Here is a 19,475-nt window from a genome sequence, read left to right as displayed (position 1 = left end):
TGGCACGCCTTCAGCTAACCGAAGCCTGTGCAGCCCCGGCAGTGAGCCTGTGCTGTGCGTGTTTAACTGCACAGGCTGGCACGCCTTCAGCTAACCGAAGCCTGTGCAGCCCCGGCAGTGAGCCTGTGCTGTGCGTGTTTAACTGCACAGGCTGGCACGCCTTCAGCTAACCGAAGCCTGTGAAGCCCCGGAAGTGAGCCTGTGCTGTGCGTGTTTAACTGCACAGGCTGGCACGCCTTCAGCTAACCGAAGCCTGTGCAGCCCCGGCAGTGAGCCTGTGCTGTGCGTGTTTAACTGCACAGGCTGGCACGCCTTCAGCTAACCGAAGCCTGTGCAGCCCCGGCAGTGAGCCTGTGCTGTGCGTGTTTAACTGCACAGGCTGGCACGCCTTCAGCTAACCGAAGCCTGTGCAGCCCCGGCAGTGAGCCTGTGCTGTGCGTGTTTAACTGCACAGGCTGGCACGCCTTCAGCTAACCGAAGCCTGTGCAGCCCCGGCAGTGAGCCTGTGCTGTGCGTGTTTAACTGCACAGGCTGGCACGCCTTCAGCTAACCGAAGCCTGTGCAGCCCCGGCAGTGAGCCTGTGCTGTGCGTGTTTAACTGCACAGGCTGGCACGCCTTCAGCTAACCGAAGCCTGTGAAGCCCCGGAAGTGAGCCTGTGCTGTGCGTGTTTAACTGCACAGGCTGGCACGCCTTCAGCTAACCGAAGCCTGTGCAGCCCCGGACGTGAGCCTGTGCTGTGCGTGTTTAACTGCACAGGCTGGCACGCCTTCAGCTAACCGAAGCCTGTGAAGCCCCGGAAGTAAGCCTGTGCTGTGCGTGTTTAACTGCACAGGCTGGCACGCCTTCAGCTAACCGAAGCGTGTGAAGCCCCGGAAGTGAGCCTGTGCTGTGCGTGTTTAACTGCACAGGCTGGCACGCCTTCAGCTAACCGAAGCCTGTGCAGCCCCGGAAGTGAGCCTGTGCTGTGCGTGTTGGGGGCAGAACACTGCGCCCCCCATGAAACTGAACGGGGAACAGCAGCCTTCTGAAGGCAAAATAAAATGTCCTCCGTGGTATTTTGAAACTCACCTGACGACCGTTACGTTTCGTATGAAAAGCAGATTGAAAAATACGCATTGTGAAATATGCACGTTTTAGCAAATGTTTTCCCAAGGCTTCTGGACCGAAACGATCATTTCAAAAACTGCTGCACAAAATGAAATTTATGATTGCAAAAAAATTGACCGCTGAGGTCTTCTTTGGTCATTAAATCACCTTGGATTTCTGTATTCGATTCAATGGTCCGCAATTTGCCCTCAAGCTTGCGCAGTAGAGGCTGATTCCTGTGACGTCCTAGGCTGTACTGCCTGGCCCCTCCTGCCCTCTCCAGTTCCTATGTACGCTCTATGGCTGCTAGCCACAGAAGCTCAGATGCCCCGCCCCCAGCTTGCGCAGAATGCCGTCGGGCTGGACGTGTCCGTCCACCCCGCTTCCTGAGAAGCCGTGCGAGAGCCGGCGGCTGCGTTTGGCGTGGGCGGAGGGTGAGCTATGAGGAAGGAAACGAAAGCCATGTCTCCCGCCGGAGCACTGGCATCGGAGGAGAGATGCACCGTTCTGGAATGTTCCGAAATGCTCTCATTGTTTTTTTTTTTTTTTCTTGAGTCATGCACCTCGAGAATGGCACTTTGACTTGATCGCAGCCATATCTTGCGCCGAAGGTGTCTGCTCACCGCTGTTTTAAAGCAGGTTATCTTCAGCTAGAGCCGTCTGCCAAATCACCATAAGGTGAAGTGTAACTGAATTCCATTTTGGAATGTTTGGAATGCTTTCACGATTCCCTTCTGTGAACACCTTTAATTGCTTCCATCTCTTTTGCCAAATTTCCATACGTTGACTCCGAATGACCTGTGTGGGTAAGTTGCTGCTGAGCTCATCCTGACTGAGCGAGTGGATTCATGACGGCAGCGACCTTTTGCTTTTAGTGAGTGACTGCGCACAGCGACCCTGCATGATTGCCAGGCCTGTAGTCCTATACCAGTGGCTCGAGTTATAAATGATTGGCAGGCCTACAGTCCTAAATTGGTGTGGGGTCCTAAATGATGGGCGGGACTACGGGCCAGTGTGAGGCTCATTAGTCCTAAGCCTGCAGTCCGCTGCGCTTTCACAGAGCATGGCTTCGGAGTGTTTGTGTTGTTCTGCTTCACTTGATTTAGATGTACACACACACAGGCGCATGCACGTGCATACACACACACAAACAGACACTGAAACATGCACGTGTCCACGCACACGTGCACGCTCATGCCCACACGGCTGCCCAGGTCCCGCTGGGACTTTCTGCCCGACGTTCTGCGTAAGAACACTCCCACCTTTCCCGGTTACCACGGACACCGCCACGTAGCGCAGAGAGCGCCTACGAAACGTGAATCAGCCACTCCACCCTCCTTCCCTCCATACCCCTCTTCATCTGCTCAGAAAAAAAAAAAAATAGCGGTACCAGACCTGTAGGGCTTGGCTGCCCACAAAACAGCCCCACGCCGTTTTGGGTCCGGGGAGTGCGTTTGGGTCCGGGGCATGCGTTTGGGTCCGGGGCGTGCGTTTGGGTCCGGGGCATGCGTTTGGGTCCGGGGCATGCGTTTGGGTCCGGGGCGTGCGTTTGGGTCCGGGGCGTGCGTTTGGGTCCGGGGCATGCGTTTGGGTCCGAGCCGCGCGATTGGCGGGGCTCGTTGGGTGAGTACAGGTGTGACTCACCGCGCGCCGCGGCGTAGCTCCTGACCGCCGGACGGGACCGTACCTGCTCCGGAGAGGCGGAACGCTGAGAGGAACACAGCTGGGGTTCGTAATACCTGGATTTAGTCACAGCTGTGGCATTACCACGGGCACGTTTTTTTTATTGTGTTTTCAGTTCACGCGCATGGGAGTGATGGATTCTTATTCACATTGCTAAAATGGAAAATGCAACAAATGGCTGGTAATTGAATGAATGAGGAAACTTAACGAGAAGAAAATATAATAAATATAATATAAATAAATGTAATAGAAATAATTGACAAAAAAACGTGTTCTGGACAGCTCTTGTAAACATGCTGATCCTTTCGTACAATTCTCGACCCGCTCACGGCCTTCTCTGAAATATCATTCGTAGTTTTTCCAAACCTGGCACGAGAAGAAATCAATAAGTAGTCCTGTTTGAATGTTTACCTGGGGGTAGTTCATCCAAGCACAACAGCCAACCCATTGGCTTTTAGAAAGGAAAGCAAATTTAAACAAGCACAGATCGTGTTATTTGTGAATTTTGTGATCCTGTAGTAGAGACTGTGTGTACAATGTGTTCTGTGTAGTCCTGTCACACTCAGCCTGCTGGGGGGGAGGGTGACGTTTCGTACGGAATGGCTGGGTGTATTCTCCCTCTCTGTTTATACATGTTGACTGTGAGCTGTGACAGGTCATTTCCTCATGTGAGAATATTAAATTAAATCTGAAATTTACTCACTGCAGCAAAACTGAATGTCAGTCTGGGGTTTGCTGTGTGGGGTTTCTCCCATGTGGAGGTTCCCCAGGGTCCAAACCTGCTGCTCTTACCGAAACGTGACAGGATTTTACCGCTGTCACATTGCCGTTGCCTGGTTTCCATGTGGGGATACAGTGAGGTTCAGCAGTATGGGGCTTCAGTGGGGTTCAGTGGCACGGGGCTTCAATGGGGTTCAGCGTTTGGTACTGTGGCGGCGGGTGGCCATTTTGGCTCCATAAGGCCCATGGCTCTGGTTTGCCGGACAGGCAGAGTCAGGTACTGTGGCAGTGGGTGGCCATTTTGGCTCCGTAAGGCCCATCTAGCTCCGGTTTCCCGGACAGGCGGGCACTGTGGCAGGACTGTGGAACACGGTGTCCTGAGCGGTCCAGAGAGACACTGTGGAGCTCAAGAGGATTTAATTTTCCCATTGTGTTAAAGTGAGCCCTGCTTCTGCATAATTGAAGACGCACAGCCACAGCACAATGGAGTCCCTCAGTGCAGCATTCACTGACTGACTGACTGACTGCATGGCTGATGAAGATTTCACAGCACAAATGCACACAAATCCTTTTGCTCAGTTGCTGATTACCTGAAAGTTCATGGTTGTTAGTAATTTCTCAGCAGGATTAAATATGCGCTTTTAGAGTTGATTCGTTTGATTGCTATCAGTAACGTGTGGAACAGGCCGTCATAAGTACACGCATGCACGCACACACACACACACACACACAGTGCTCTGTACTGTTGGTGGTTTTTAATGCCAATGCACATAAAGTCTGTTCCCGTAAAGCCAGGAGAATAAAAGCTATTTCTTACAGTTTTGAAGTCTATTGCTGAAGTAAAATTGCTATAACGGGAATTTCCCAAAATGTTTTCATGGTTTTCATGTACTGAATTCTTCCCAAAGGACGTGGTAAATAGATGATTCCATTGTTTCATTAGAAGGTGAGAGAGTGTGGAGATGCATGTGACGTGGGGTGAGTGCGTGTCATGGAGAGTGTGTCTCTTTTGGAGAGTGCGTGCGGACCGCAGAGCATGCTGGGCCATGTCCCTGACCCTTCTCTCTTCTCCCCCCCCCCCAGGTGTGAAGGATGCGGCAGTGAAGATGCTCGCCATGATGATGGTGACGACGGCCGTGGCCGGGGCCGAGGCCTCCAACGCCTCCTCCAAGGACTACTGCTACAAGGCCCGCATCCGCAGCACCGTCCTGCAGGGCCTGCCCTTCGGCGGCGTGCCCACCGTCCTTGCCCTCGACTTCATGTGCTTCCTGGTAACGCCCCGCCGTCCTCCCCGCCAACACCCCGTCAGGCGGTAGCACCGTTAGCGTTAGCAACCGTCACGCGCCCTTTCCCTCAGTTTCTCGTGTAGCGGCTGATGTTAGCTTGCTAATCAAGCTAGCCAAAAATTCAGTTGCCGGTCAGCTTAATTCATGAGTGAGGGTGATTAGCATAACTAGCGCACATGCGTAGTCACAGGTAGGGGTGAAAATAATGGAAAAGCGGCAGCGTTCAACAGTGGAGGGTACTGGTGGTTCTGTAATGGTGCCTTCTCTGCATTCTCTGGTTGCACTCATACCGAAGGTCTCATCTCAGCCATCACTCAGTGGTGTGGGGTGATCATGTTGCCTCACCGGAAGGGTATTTTTAAGGTCAGGGCCTCACCGTCTGCAGAGCACAGGCAGTCTGCCAGTGGCCTGAGGAGCATGAGAGGCCTTGTGTGTTCAGTCAGGGCCTTCTCAGTAACCAGACCTGAAACCTGTTTTATGTAGTTACCAGTTTAAGCATTTATGGAATGTCCTGGAGTGACACCCGAGACGGGGTTTTTCGTTTCCGCTAGCCAAGCGCGAGCCGGCGGACTCTGTTGTGGAGGAGGAGCGGTGTTGTGTTCCTCGTTTTGAGCGCCTGACGGACGCTGGCAGACGCTGTGCCGCGGTGCTCGCAGTCCTCATTGGCCACGCGCGGTGCTCGTCACCCTCACTGAGTGACCTGATGTTGGGAGAGGAGGGGCACGCGCTCGTTCGCGCTCTCCCAAATCGAAGATGAAGGTTGCGGCGACCGCTACACAGCGAGCACAGGAAGGGAGTGTAGTGGGGGGGGGGGGGGGAGTGCCGAGAACGGTGGGCGTAACCGATAAGCCTGTCAGATTTGGAGCCCTCATATTTATCCCTTTAAGGTGTGATATCACAAATATGCGATTAGAATGTACTGCCCTCAGATTTGACCCTTTTAGGTGTGATATCACAAATATGTGATTAGAATGCCTTTTAACATTCTAATGCTGATGTAACAGTCACTACAGGTAATTGAAAGCAATTGAGTTCTAGAACACTGACGTAGAATTTTGCAAGCCATTGCTAAAACCTGCTCTTCCAAGGGTTGATATTGGGAGCTGCGGTGTCACCACCCCGGATTTGGACCTGCAGCCTCTGTGTCACGAGCTTGTTTTAGCAGATGCATTTATTTATGGGTAGTTTTGTGGTCCTTGCATAGGTTTAGTGTGGAGAGAGAAAAAAATGTCAGATCCTGATTTTTGAATGTGCTGAAAATCTGGATGTCAGGGGTGGGGAACTCCATTCCCGGATACCAGTTTCTTGATTTCATTCAGACTTCGGCCCTTAATGATTTAATTTGGCTGAATCGTTTGTGTGACCCTGACATTTTACCAGCATTTACGGATAAGCCTATGAATGACAGCTGAAGACTGCTCATGTGCCCATAAATGAAATGCCTTACTGTGGGCGAATGTGCAAGTGAACACTGGCGCTGCTGTCTGTGGATGATTAGCCGATTGAGCCGGGGTAGTTGGTGGAAACAAAAACCAGAAACGGATCTAGCCTGGACCTGGATTAAGACATTGAAGGAAAGACTTACAGGAAAGAGAAACACAACGCTCTTCCCATATGAAACATCGTGCTGTGACCTCACCTCGTGTGTGAGTGAAAGGGCATTGACGTATACACGTACCTGTCAGCCCAGGATTTGCCTGTATGAAGTACAGTTTTTGAATGTTTTGTTTCTGAAAAAATATTTTTGAGCTGTATGGAATATTTGGATGAAATACAGGAATTCTAGCCGAAAAGCATGGAATATTATATGTCAGTTAGCTTGTCAGTTGCCTGTTTAGTTAATGTGCCCCCCCCCCCCGTGTGCCCCCGAATGACGCGTCCTCTTTGCGTCTGTGCGTCCCCACAGGTGCTGCTGTTTGTGTTCTCCATCCTGCGGAAGGTGGCCTGGGACTACGGCCGCCTGGCACTGGTGACCGACGCCGACAGGTGAGGGGGGGGGGAGGGGGAGCGACTAATGAGCACATGACCAAAAAGACCTGCATCACATAGCCGTCTGAAATGCATCAGTGTGTTCAGTTCCGGTGAAATCTAAATCTAAAAAAACGTTCTTACGAATCCTGTGTGGAGAGAAAGGTGGGCTTCAGACCTGCTCCTCTGGCTGATGGAGAGGTTTAGGGAGGACGCTGTGCTTAGCCCAGGACACTTCCTGCTCGTCTCCACATCGAAGGGCAGCCATGAGAGAGGACCATGAGAGAGGGCCTCTGCAGGAAGAGTTCTCTCTCATGCATCGCTTGTGCTGTTCTCCCTGAAAAACGTTTTATTGGCCAGACCGTACAAAAGAATGAAATGAGTGTGAATATTGATGAAAATTGATATATATATTTCATTAAAGTTCTCAGGAATCCTAAGAGGTATAATGTATTTCATAAAATATAACCAATTTTCTGTTCCTTCAATGAGACCCTTTTGTTCCTATGCCAGGGATTGCCGAAAATGTGAATCGACTGAATTAATAATATTTTCCCGTGCTGTTTGAATTAAGTAAGCAATATTATTATTCCACTGTACAGTTTCTCCCTTTGCTCTCTACGATCCCCACTTTCAAAAAGCTGCCCCACCCCCTATACTGTCAGTACAGTAACTGTATTGTTGTCAGTTTGAAAGCAAGAGCTAACCCAGCCCTACATGAGGCTGTTTGTCTGAGAAGCCCCTCCCCCCCACTGCTGGGCTGGTTTGTTGTGATTGGCTGTCATTGCCTGTGGCTCATCATGATTGGCTGTTACTGCCTCTGCAGTTCCTTGCTGGGGTGTCCAGCTTCACTGGATAAAGACAGGGGGACGGGGGGGGGAGGATGGTGATGTGGATCCCCGCTGGCTCTGTCTTTTCATGCGAAAAGTGGGTTACATCAAAAGATCCATAATTGGATGTCACTGTCCTCCCCCACCATTTAAACCCCCACAGACCCCCCCATAGACCACAAAGCCACGCTGAACTATATTTGTGGCGTGGGGATGAAATGCGTCTCTGTTGTCGAGGCATCGATCCGTGATTTCCGCGGACATGTTTACATCGGGCTGCTGGGTCGCTCGCCCCAGCATTGCTTTCTGTGCGGTTAATGGCCGCGGCTCTGCGTCCCTCCTCCATTTCGGCTCCGCTTTTAATTGCGAGGGAATAGTAAAGCAGGAGGGCAGACGGATGTCAGGAAGGGTCTATCTGCTCATTAGGGCCAGACCTTTTTCAGTCGCTGGGAGATGAAAGGCAGGAGGGGGTTTCCTAACGGTCCCGGCCAGCGGCTGACGTTCCCTGGCGGATTTCGCGTAGACCCAGTAGGCCGCAGCGCTAATCAGCTGCTTCAGCGTTGGATGCGTTCCCAGGAAAAGCAGGTCACTGGCGGGGTCAGCTGTCCAAGGCTACAGGGCCCGCACTGGAGTCCAGCAGGGCGGTGTTTATCTCCATAGCAATGCGCACTCTGACCCGCATTGCGTAATGGTCTCTTTGCTTCGTTTATTCCACAGGTCGCTTAGGTGTTCTGTTCTAGGGCACGGTTCAAACTTGAGTGTTTGTTTGTTGTGCTGCGACAGGTCCTCGCTCATTTCTGTTGACTAACCAGATGTTCAGAACATTCCAGCTTCATGCATGTTCTGAAAATTACAAAATGGAAGTTTGAATTGCTGAAAACTCTGACAGTTTCTGACCAGAACCACCTGTATTTGTAAAATGGAAGGATCCTAATAGTCGAACCTCTAGGGTGGTCTGCTGTGTTCCTGTGTCATACTGGCAGTGGAGCAGTGAGGCTTCATGAACCCCACAGTGGGAGGTGCTATAGTGAGCTGTCAGTCATTAAGTTGTGTGAACCAATCCAAAAATGTTTTAGCCGTCCAAAGGAGCTCCGGATTGGGTGGAATCAGGCGGTCAGCAGTACCGTGCGTTTGGGTTTGCAGAGCCTTATCATTCCATCACTGGGCTGCCTGTCTCGCCAATGATGAACGACGTTGCGTTCCCCCCCCCCCCCCCCCCCCCCCCTTTCAGCTCGCTACTCGGTCAGGCAAGCCGAAGATCAAGCGTCAGATAAACAGCCATCTGTTCCATGAATCCATTATGCCTTTTAAAAACTAAAACAAAATATATATATATATATTCCCCTCATTAAGTGCCAGGGGTCTGCCATAGAGGTGCTCTTCTTCACGTTTGCTGCTCTTCTCGCTCCTCTTTCTCGACCTTGAAGAAGACAAAACGTGATCCGTCTTTAAGTGCTTTTCCGCTCAGCATGCCAGGGAAGTTAAATGTGCAGGCTCAACGCTGAAAGTTACCCGATTGAGCCGGTGCATTTCATTGGCCTCGATGAAAGTGGACTTTTTAGAAGTGGCTTCGAAGAGAAAAACCCTCTCACGCAAACCTTTAATTTAAATACTAAATGATTAACACCCTGACCCCTTCGTGTTTTCGGTGTAGACCTTCCCCTGCTTGTCACTAAAGCAAGGTGCCCAAACGTGCGTTAGCAGTGTGCAGACCTGTCCAGGACAAACAGCAGACTGAAATGCTTAGATACCGTGAGCAGTAAGCTGTTTTTGGATGAGCGTTTGATTTTGAAATCCAGAGTCACATGGAAAAAAAACCTCTGGAGAAGTGAGGTGGCGCTTGACTCACAGTGACACAGTGACTTCCAGTGACCGTTTAACAGCGACCAAAGGCTGCGTTTTTTTTGACCGAGCGAGAACGGTCACAAGAGCACTGTTAACCCCCATTAGAGCACCTTGTGCCTTCCTCTACTTCCGCTGTGGGTTGAGTGTGCTCATATCCCCGTGGGTTTGCGCGTGTGCATGTGTGTGTGTGTATGCGCACATGTGAGTGTGTGAGTGTGTGTGTGTGTGTGTGTGTGTGTGTGTGTGTGTGTGTGTGTGTGGTCACCATCCTCTTTTTCTGCCCCTTTCTTGTCCCACACTTTGTTTTTGCTCAGTATGTTACGGGTTGAGAGCAGAGAGAGAGGGAGAGCGGGTGGGAAGGATGGAGGGTAGGAGAGAGGGAAGGGTGGAGGGTAGGAGAAACAGCTGCCTGGCTGCCTCTCGGCTGTGTGTGGATGACGGGACACTTTCTGTCCCCCTCCCCCCTGTGACAGCCGGCTCTTCCTCCTGCTATTGTCTCTGACCAGGGCGGGGGGGCAGGGGGGTGGAAATCTGAGAGCGCTTTGTTTCTCTCCCCGCCCCGCTCCCCCCCCCGGTTCAGGGCTGTCACTGCAGCACCCACGGGATGGGACGGGTCCACAGCTGTGCTCACTGTCAGTTCAGGGTACGCTCGCATTTTCTCCCAAACCCAAAACCCAAAACCGTGACCCTGGGTCACTTCTGGCCTTTTTCAGCTGACCAGCTGCTGGGGGGGTTGTGGCAGCTGATCCTGGTCTGTCACTGTGTCTGTGTTCAGTGTGTCTGTACTCTGTACTCTGTGCTCAGTGTGTCTGTGCTCAGTGTGTCTGTGCTCAGTGGGTTTGTGTGTCTGTACGTCTGTGCTGAGTGTGTCTATGTTGAGTGTGTCTGTACTCAGAGTGTTTGTGTTTAGCATGTCTGTGCTCGGTGTGTGACCTTTGTTTCCAAATAAGCAAGAATATTGTTGGAATGAAAGTCTGCTGGGGAAAAGCAGTTATGAAAACAAAGGTATATTGTCTGCAGCACTAAATGCGTCATGTGTGTGTTGTGTTCTGCCTGATGTTTGTTAGTCCTGTTAATGCATTGTTTTCCAGTTTGCAGCTCATGGCTGTGTGAGAAAAATGGTTGCAAATAAAGTGTTGAAATTGGTGAACAATGCCCACCGTCTAACCATTAGGTCCTGTCCATTTTTTCAGTTGTGGGTAATTTTGAGCCTTTCCGCCTTGAACCAGTTCGAGAGTTGGGCTAGAAACTGCAGGCCTTAACATCCCTCCCCCCACCCAGTCCTGCTCCCTTCCCCAACCCCCCACCCACCCTGCTGCTCATGCCAAGCTCATGTCTTTCCCCCTTTCTGTTTTTCCCCCATGAAGACACAAGGGACGGTTCAGCGGCCTTGAAGAGCGAGAATAGTATGTTCTCTTTTTGTGTACCGGCAGCTTCCTGCTTCTCTCTCTCTCTCTCTCTCTCTCTCTCTCTCTCTCTCTCTCTCTCATTTCTGTGCCTGAGTCCTTTTGCAGTGAATTAACCCTCTCCTCCCCTGTCTCTCTCGACCTGTTCGGTGTGGGTTCTGGGGTTCTGACGCTCACTTCTGCTGTCTCCTCTGTCTGAACGGCGGTCTCTCCTCCGGCCCGTCACCTCGCCGCCCGTGCGTCCGAGTTTTCTGTGTTCCTGTGTCTGGTTTTAACGGCCTGTCCTGCTCCTGGTTTGGCTGAGAAAGGGCTCCGTGCCTTCGCTCTAACCCCTGCGTTCGATCTCTCGACAAGCATGCAATTTTTTGCCTGTGTGAGCTCACCGAATGACCCTGTGAGGCAGGAGGCCTATGTAGACAGGTAAAGGGTCCCAGGTTCTGGGCTTCTGTAATCGGTGTCGGTGCGGACTGCCTGACTCGAGCTCCCTCAGGATCCGCGGGCGAGTCGCTGCGAAGGAGGGGCGTCAGGCTCAGTCCCCTGGAGGGCCGCAGCTTCCACTGGGTGGGTTTCTGGACTCTGTCCCAGTCTGAGCATCACGCACTTGTGGCCCCCACACGCTTGTGGTCCCCTCAGCTGCCCTCTTTCTGTCAATTGATTGGCTAAAGAGTCCATGCGGCCTCGTTTCCAAGGCCTGCATTGGCTGCTGGTTGAAACCACAAAAACTTACTGACACAGCAGCCCTCTGGTACTGGAGTTTGATGCCCCTGCTGTAAGCACTACCCCTGTGGTGGTTAAGTAGCTGCAAAGGGTGATGCTCTGGTGTGATCCACATCAGCGCAAGCCCCGCCCAGCACAGATGATGCAGCTGATCCTGAGGAGCTCTGGGTAATGTAGTCCAGTGATTTAGCCGTCCCCTTGGACTTTAGGTTCAGTAGGTCCTGTGTCATACTCAGTAGTGCAATGCAATTGACCATCTTTCATTCCCCCCGCCCCCCTTCCCCACGGTACAGTCCGACCGTTTTGGTGGGGGGTGCAAATGGCCCGCGCTCAAAACATCGAGTCACAGGCTTGTAAATTACATACGTCGGGTGTTCATTAGCACTGTGCTGCTCTCTGAGTATGACTCTCGACTCTGCTGCCTTCTGGTTGGTGGGTAGCGTCCGTCGGGTGGTGTTGGGCATGTCTAATTACGACTAACACCGCGTCTTTTCCGGAGTCCCGGCCCGTCGAGCGGTGACGGGGAGCGCGATCGCTTTTCTCGCGGTGGCCTGTGGCGGCAGGAGGACCCTCTCAGGCTCCAGCGGCGTTCGGAGAGAGCGTACAATCATAGTCCGCTAAAACCGCATGAAATGCCTCCGTGCAGGCCGTGAGTGAGCTCACCGGTGAAGGGAGGAGGGGGCATGAATCCCCGCTGAAGGAGCCAGGTCTCCCCCCCCTCCATCCTGTTCCTGTCTCATTCCCGGGGAGGGTGTGGCCACAGCTCTCACAGTTTACGGAAAATAGCGGCTTTGCCTGTGAGCTGACTCTCGGCTCTGCACGCCATTTCAGTGCCTCCTAGTTGGCCTCGACTCTTGAGACGTCTCGATCAGGGTTTGGGGTCTAGGCCATTTCAATCCAGTCCCTTTGGGATATTTAGTCATTTATTAAGTGAAATTTTTTCAATTAATGAATTGAATTTTAGTTAACTGCCTAAACAATTTGGCTAAATGAAATGGAATGAACCCCCCCCCCCGCAACCTTAATCTCAGCAGTGATAGACGTGCCCTCAGGCCCCTCCCCTCCCTCCTGTGGTGGGCGGAGCTAACTCCACTGTGCTCTGGTTTCCAGCGTGGCGTCGGTGATGCACTCCGACACGCCGGAGCGCTACGAGCGCCTCACCTCCGTCTCCAGTTCCGTGGACTTCGAGCAGAGAGACTACGTGAGTTCCTCCGGCTCCGCGCTGCTGCCGTTCCGGCCGAAGCCGCTCGCATTACAAAAAAAGCAAAACTGACAGTTGCATATTGCAGATGTTTGCGTGTACATGCACTTCATTGTAGAATAAACAGAAGAACGAATACAATATCATTTAGAAAAACGTTTGCGTACGTTCATACTCTCTTGCTTCTGTTAGGCCATCTCAGTATTCTCCACCCCCAGAGAGCTCTCTCTTTCTAGAACATTCTTTGTGAGAATTATTTCCTGCAGGCCTGCACATTTTAGCCCGCGTTATCTTATTTGTTCAGGTAAGTGGTTGGGTTGGTCTGAATCTCCGCCTCTGGTTGAAGCCCCACCTACAGAGCATGTTCCAGAAATTTAAGCGGACTGGTCTTGTGTCAGAGTGCCAACCTGGTCAGGCTCACGGTACCATAAACCTCCGAGGGTTCTGTCCGAGTGGAGCCTCGGGTGATCGGCAGCAGAGGATTCTGGGAAACGGAGTGACTACTTGTACGTCGCTCTGGATAAGAGCGTCTGCTAAATGCCTGTAATGTAATGAAATGCAGATGTACCGAGAGGCAGAGAAACACGCTGAGTCACTCCTGAGGTGGCAGAGGTTTGGCCCAAAGGCTCCCTGTGTGAATATGCGTAGATTGTTTGCGTAAAAGGACATCGCACTGCACTGCACGTTTCCGCTCTGTTTGACCCCCAGTGCTCTGTGTGCGTGATGGTAGAACAGAAGTGGAACAGAAACCAGACCGGTTTCCAAACCAGCGCTGAGGAGCTAGAACTCCTTAAACAGCATAATCCTTAGATGGCTGTTTTTAGCCTCACTTGTCGGGCTCATAACCTTTCAGTACTTTGAGTCTGACCAGGTTGATCGTAAGCTTGTCCTATGGCACTATGAGCCCGACTACTTTGTTCATAAGCTGATGGCACTATAAGCCTGATGAGGCTGCCCATAACCTAGCTTTAGGGCATTATGAGTATGTTCAGGTTGCCCATTAACCTAGCCTAAGGGCATTATGAGTATGTTCAGACTGCTCAGAACCTTACAGTGCTCAGCGCCCGACCAGGCTGACAATCTGATCCTAATAAGTCCAAGTAACATCCATGGATTGGCTTTGCTACTAAACCAGTGGTCAGTTGCTTGTGATGATGAATCACAATCTCACAAACCCAGCCTGACCTGTAACAGAACACTGCATCAGTGTTGCTAGAAGCAGTCCAGTCCTCTGTATAGGAATGAACTACAATATGTCAGTGAACTTTGGTCTACAAGGATTTTGAATAGAAACCTCTGTTGGTTCGTCTTCTTCTTATGCTCAAGAAATCGCTTCGTGTCGGCAGTTTTTAAGTGGTGGGTAGCCCACAACGCAGACTGCTCGAAGCAGAGTGCATTTTTGAGAACTCACGGACCAACTACAGACAGAAAACCCCCTTAGGTTTCTAGGTAATAGGGCAGAAGGTTTTCTTTTAATAGACCGGTTTCTGTGGAATGGGTGCAACCTGATATGCGTAAATAAACCTGACTGTCAACCAAAAGTGGCTGCATGTGACCAGGTTGCATGTGACTAAAAGTGAGTAATTTTCGTTTAGCATCATTTCTTTGCTTAGCGAATCCCTTTATCCAGAGTGATTTACACAGGTTGAATATATATACCTGTATACAGTCCAACACCTGGATATTTGCTGGAGCAATTCAGTGAAATACCTTGTTCATAGGTACACAGGTAGTGCCCCGCCTAGGTGTTGAACCGGCAGCCCCTGAGATAAAACTCCATAGCCTAACCGAGAGCTGCCCAACCCTGGCAATCCCTACCATCCTATAGGTTTTCATTTCAAACCTAATTCACTCCTCCTGATTCTATTAATTAGTAGCTCAATGAGATTTCTAGCTGTTGAATGAGGTGTGCTTTGTTTGGGTTGGAGTGAAAACCTGCTGGATGGTAGGTTGTTGGGATCGGGGTTGGGCAGCCCTGGCCATTAGATTATACTGCCATCCTGTGGGACTGAAGGAATGTAACAGAAGTGGCAGAATGTCATGTGACTTACTGGATACATGGCATGTGTCTGACAGGGGGAGTGGCTGAGTTGCCACATGCCTGTCCACCAGTGATGTCACAATGACTCCCACATTCCTTCACGGAGAGTACCTTCTTGGTGACATCACACTGTTGTGTCTCTGAGACTAACGCTGACGGGGAAAACCCGATTCTAGAACAGCGTTCGGTTTGACATGTGCCGTGTGCAGGAATGAACTGTCACCCTCACCAGTACGCGTTTTATAAATAACGGAGACCAGCCTTTGGCGTGCCGCGTTATCCGCTCGACTGAAACCGCTCTTTGTTTCTTTGTCGCAGGGCTTCTGTTCCTGGTTGACGGCGATCTTCAGGATAAAGTGAGTCAGGCTCGTGCCCTGGGTGGTGGGTTTTGGGGTCACGACCCCTTGGTTTTGACAGGGTATCGTATCGCTCTGTGTGTCACAGGTGGAGGTGTAGATTAAACTGGCACTGTGTTTTGACTTTTCCCTTATGATCAGGGCCTTTGAAATCTGATTCAGGAGATAAATGTTAGCGTAATATTAGTATGTTTGTGCAGGGATGAAGTGATTTGGGAGAAGTGTGGGGACGGTTAGGTTAATGTTAGTGTAACGTTAGCTTAACGTTCCTGCAGGGATGAGGAGATTCGGGAGAAGTGTGGGGACGGTTAGGTTAATGTTAGCGTAACGTTAGCGTAATGTTCCTGCAGGGATGAGGAGATTCGGGAGAAGTGTGGGGAGGACGCTGTGCACTACCTGTCCTTCCAGCGCCACATCATCGGCCTGCTGGTGGTGGTGGGCGTGCTCTCCGTGGGGATCGTCCTGCCCGTCAACTTCTCCGGAAATCTGCTGGGTGAGTGAGTGTGTGTGTGTGTGTGTGTGTGCTGTGTACTAGAGACAGTGTTTTCTGTTACCTGTGTCATCTTTTAGAGATGCGTCATGCTTGCATAATGCTGCTTGCTGTTTATACACGGCATTTGGTTTGTTCCACCTCTTAATTACACACTTTTACGAGGAGGAGATAACTGTGTGGGTGGGTGGGGGGGCGGGGGGGCAGTGAAATATTCTGAGGAAGACATTTTATTAAATGTCCCTGCGCCTTCATTTCCCATAACGCACCTGGCTACCGGGTCGTTCCCTGCCCGATCGTGACCCCTCTGCTGGAAATTTTCCTTATTTCCCCACCCCTTGGCATCCCTCCATTTTTTTTCTTGGCATCCCCTGCTGGTAATGTAATCACTCCCAAGGCCGTGAGTTTGGACGTGTTTGAATTCCACAGCGGATTGCTTTCCGCATGTTTGAGGCATTAGTGTGGCCTCGTGTGAGAACAGCCTCAACGCTCGAGGACCTCTCTCTGAGTTTGTGTTCTCTTGCACGCTGTGCCCCTTTATTTTTAACTTGCTTTGCCGTGTCCTGGGTTTGGTTCAGGGATTGGGACAATGCGGCATGCCGCGCTGGAAATGTCTATAGGGTAGCCTCTTGCCGCTTATAGCGTCCCACTGTGATCATTCGGATTGACAGCGTAGTAAGCCGCTTAAAGTGAATAATGAAATAAACTGGCCATGTTTTTTTATTTTTTTTTATAAAGAAGTGGACCCAATTCAGTTGTGAACTTAAGGCTGTACATGATGGCGCTGTTGGTGAATACACCCTATTGGTTACTTAATGATCATGGGCTTTGGCACAGAGCGATATAGGTCCATTCAGGCTTCTTATGTTCTGCTTAAAATAATTGGCCAATTAAGTAGCCTGAAATCACGCTGAACCAAATGTGATTTGTTAAAGGTGAAGTGCAAGGGCAATTGACCCCTTTCATTCATGTCCCCTAGCTCTACTCATAGTTTGGTTGCAGGAGCACTGAATGTCTGAGTGTGAACAACAACGTCTGTGTTCTAGTTTTATTAGTAAATGAGACTCGACAACTGTGCCGAATACAGAGTTTCTACGTGCCACCATCCAAGCATCCACTCCCTGCAGTCTCATCTGCAATTACGCCCCCCAAGCATGACTCACTGGACAATAGTGTTTGTCTGGGAGTTCATAAAAAATTGTATGTTCGCCAAGACAATTTCAGGTAGAACTATACATGACAATTGTGGCACTTTATTTCTACCTCAATTATGACTATAAGGCAGTATAACTATAAGTTAGTATTGTAAATGGTATGAGTGTCTTGCTTCTTTTAAGCCATTTTCCGAGTTTCTGTGATGCTCACTTCTGGAGTTATGAAGCCTTAAACAGAACACCCCCTAAATGGGCGAGGACTGGCCTGAGTTGACATCTCCAAAGGGGCTAAGAGGAGCCAGTGTTCTGCTTGAGTGCCCTCCTCTCTCAGTCACATGCACCCAATCAATAGAGCCCATATGGAAGCGTGTGCCTCATTTCCTGTTCCTGTCAGCCAAAGTGCACCCTGCCCAAACCCCCCCCCCCGCCCCAACCTTTTACCAAATGTCCTTTAGCTTCCAGTAAAGGGACTGATAATTTTATAAGACATCTATGTTATGCCAAAACTCAGAACAAAATTTGTCTTTTGTTCAGTTTCTGTTTGTCCCATTGTTCATTCCCAGGGTTTTCCTGGGATCTGAAGAGTTTGGAGGTTTGTATTTGATGCAGGCCGGTTCGCTCACCTTTATAGCCGTGCTGCAGATGTGCATTATGACATCACCATTACCGCGGTTATTTGTCTGCACAGGCTGCTGCTGCTCCCCTTGGCTGGAAGGTTCTAGATCGGTGCTGGTGTAGCTGTGATTGGCTACAGAGAGTTAATGTGATTGGGCATGATTTAATAGACCAGTTTTATGTGAAATATGATTCAGAATCAGGTCATTGAGTTATATCTCTCTCCTTTTCTTTCTCTTTCTTTTTCTCTTTCTGTCTTCCTCTCTGATTCTCTCTTTCTCTTTCTCTCTTTCTTTCTCTCACACCAGAAAATAATGCATACAGCTTTGGGAGAACCACTATAGCCAACCTGAAATCTGGGTAAGTTAACTTCACATCCTGTTGCTGCCACATTACCATCAATCAGAACATAACCACTTATTTAACTGAGCAAATCTTGAACCATAATGGGTGTGAATTGATAGCAGTTCACATGTGCATATAATGCAGAGATTTAGTCTGTCTGCTGTAAGTTCCTCATTGTCCTCCCACAGAGACAACCTGCTGTGGCTGCACACCACCTTCGCGTTCATCTACCTGTTACTGACCGTCTACAGCATGAGGAGACACACCTCAAAAATGCACTACAAAGAGGACGACCTGGTGAGCGTGTCCTCCTCGCAGAGTAGGGCGGGGCCACGCCGAGATATAACCCGCTCAGAACAGGGCGGGGCTATCGGAAAGCCACGCCCCACTCGGAGCCAGTAGGAGGCGAGCCACACACCTCCCATAGCAGGGCTGAGCCAAGCCATGAATGACCCGTTCAGAGCAGGAAGGGGCCATCCCAAAGCCACGCCCCTCTCAGAGCAGGGAGGGGCCATCCCAAAGCCACGGCCCTCTCAGAGCAGGGAGGGGCCATCCCAAAGTTACATCTTTCTCAAAGTAGGGAGGGGCCTCTTCAGATCGCTTCAGCCCTGCATGTCTTAGCTGTGGCACGCTTAGATCCCAGGTTGTATTTCCAGTATTTCTTAAGTAGTTTTTTACTCTTGGAGGAGTTGATTAGTCAGCGCTGCAGAGAGTCCCCTCTCTGACCTCTGTGACTCCTCATCAGTTCAGTGTTGGTGTTTCTCCCCCGAAAACAAGGAGGCTTTAATTAGAGTCCTAGCCAACACTGAGGATAAACGAGGGGACCAATGGGACTGTATGAATCAGATTTGAGACGAAAGCGTGTACACACCCATTTTGACACACTCAATGAGCCTCATATCGATATGAACTGTTTCTGAGCCTTTTTTTATTTTGTATGTACTTGGACGCATGTGCATCTGCTTTTAATTTGAAGTGGGATTTATCAGCAGATGCCATGATGTGTATGCACAGATATGTGCAGTTTTGCAAAATGGATAGGATATTGTACAGGAGTGTATGGATATTTCTGAACAACAGATGTACTAAATAATGAAGCTGCAGCTGTTATGGGCAAGGCCTAATTGTTTTTTTTGTTTTGTTTTTTTTAACTCCACAGACTCCTATTTTTCTTTTTAAAAGCTTGAATGCTGTACATAGGCGACCCAAAATGATGTTGTTTTAGGCGGTAAAGTCTTCGTTTCTCCCTCCCCCTGTAGGTGAAGCGCACTTTATTTATCAATGGGATCTCCAAGTACGCCGAAGAGAACCAAATTAAGCAACATTTTGAGTAAGTGCATTTTAACCTTTGGGAAACGTGGGCGGGGCTTGTAACTGATGTTCTGGCTGCAGCTGATTTTAAGCAACGTTATAAAGCTGAAGTCTGAGGTGGAAAGCGGGGTGCATCCAGATGGCTGGAAGGTCGTTGTTGTGACCCTCATTTTAGTGAAACCCCGTTTAAATCGCAGCTGGAGGATTCAGCGGAAATTAGACAGAAGCGTTGTGTGTGATTCTCTGAACAGTTAGGGTGCCGTGCGCTCGGACATTAAAACAGTATTGACCTTTAACCCTGCCCGTGGGAACAGGGAGAGGCTCTCGGGCCTGATGGCTGATAATGGGCTCCAGATGACTCGGGTCATGTGGTCTGACGTTGCGGGGCGGTCTGACTCAGGACCCTGCGTGGAGTCTAT

At 50.3% G+C, this 19,475-nt stretch overlaps 1 protein-coding gene across 10 annotated transcripts in view; it reads left to right on the top strand.

The window, feature by feature from the left end:
• The window catches only part of tmem63ba (transmembrane protein 63Ba), a 45,278-nt gene that overhangs the window by 11,769 nt on the left and 14,034 nt on the right, over positions 1 to 19,475 (top strand). For 9 of the 10 annotated variants that reach the window (XM_035399452.1, XM_035399453.1, XM_035399458.1 and 6 more), the window contains 9 exons: positions 4,575 to 4,762; positions 6,684 to 6,763; positions 10,788 to 10,826; positions 12,654 to 12,744; positions 15,104 to 15,141; positions 15,492 to 15,634; positions 17,709 to 17,760; positions 17,934 to 18,042; positions 19,005 to 19,075. In XM_035399452.1, the coding sequence (XP_035255343.1) occupies positions 4,575 to 4,762; positions 6,684 to 6,763; positions 10,788 to 10,826; positions 12,654 to 12,744; positions 15,104 to 15,141; positions 15,492 to 15,634; positions 17,709 to 17,760; positions 17,934 to 18,042; positions 19,005 to 19,075 (811 nt within the window). The remainder of the gene's footprint in view (positions 1 to 4,574; positions 4,763 to 6,683; positions 6,764 to 10,787; positions 10,827 to 12,653; positions 12,745 to 15,103; positions 15,142 to 15,491; positions 15,635 to 17,708; positions 17,761 to 17,933; positions 18,043 to 19,004; positions 19,076 to 19,475) is intronic. The other variant, XM_035399451.1, reaches the window with a different exon arrangement.

This window comes from Anguilla anguilla, chromosome 18, assembly GCF_013347855.1.
Source record: "Anguilla anguilla isolate fAngAng1 chromosome 18, fAngAng1.pri, whole genome shotgun sequence".
Classification (NCBI taxonomy): domain Eukaryota; kingdom Metazoa; phylum Chordata; class Actinopteri; order Anguilliformes; family Anguillidae; genus Anguilla; species Anguilla anguilla.
This window is presented reverse-complemented; position numbering and strand designations above follow the sequence as displayed.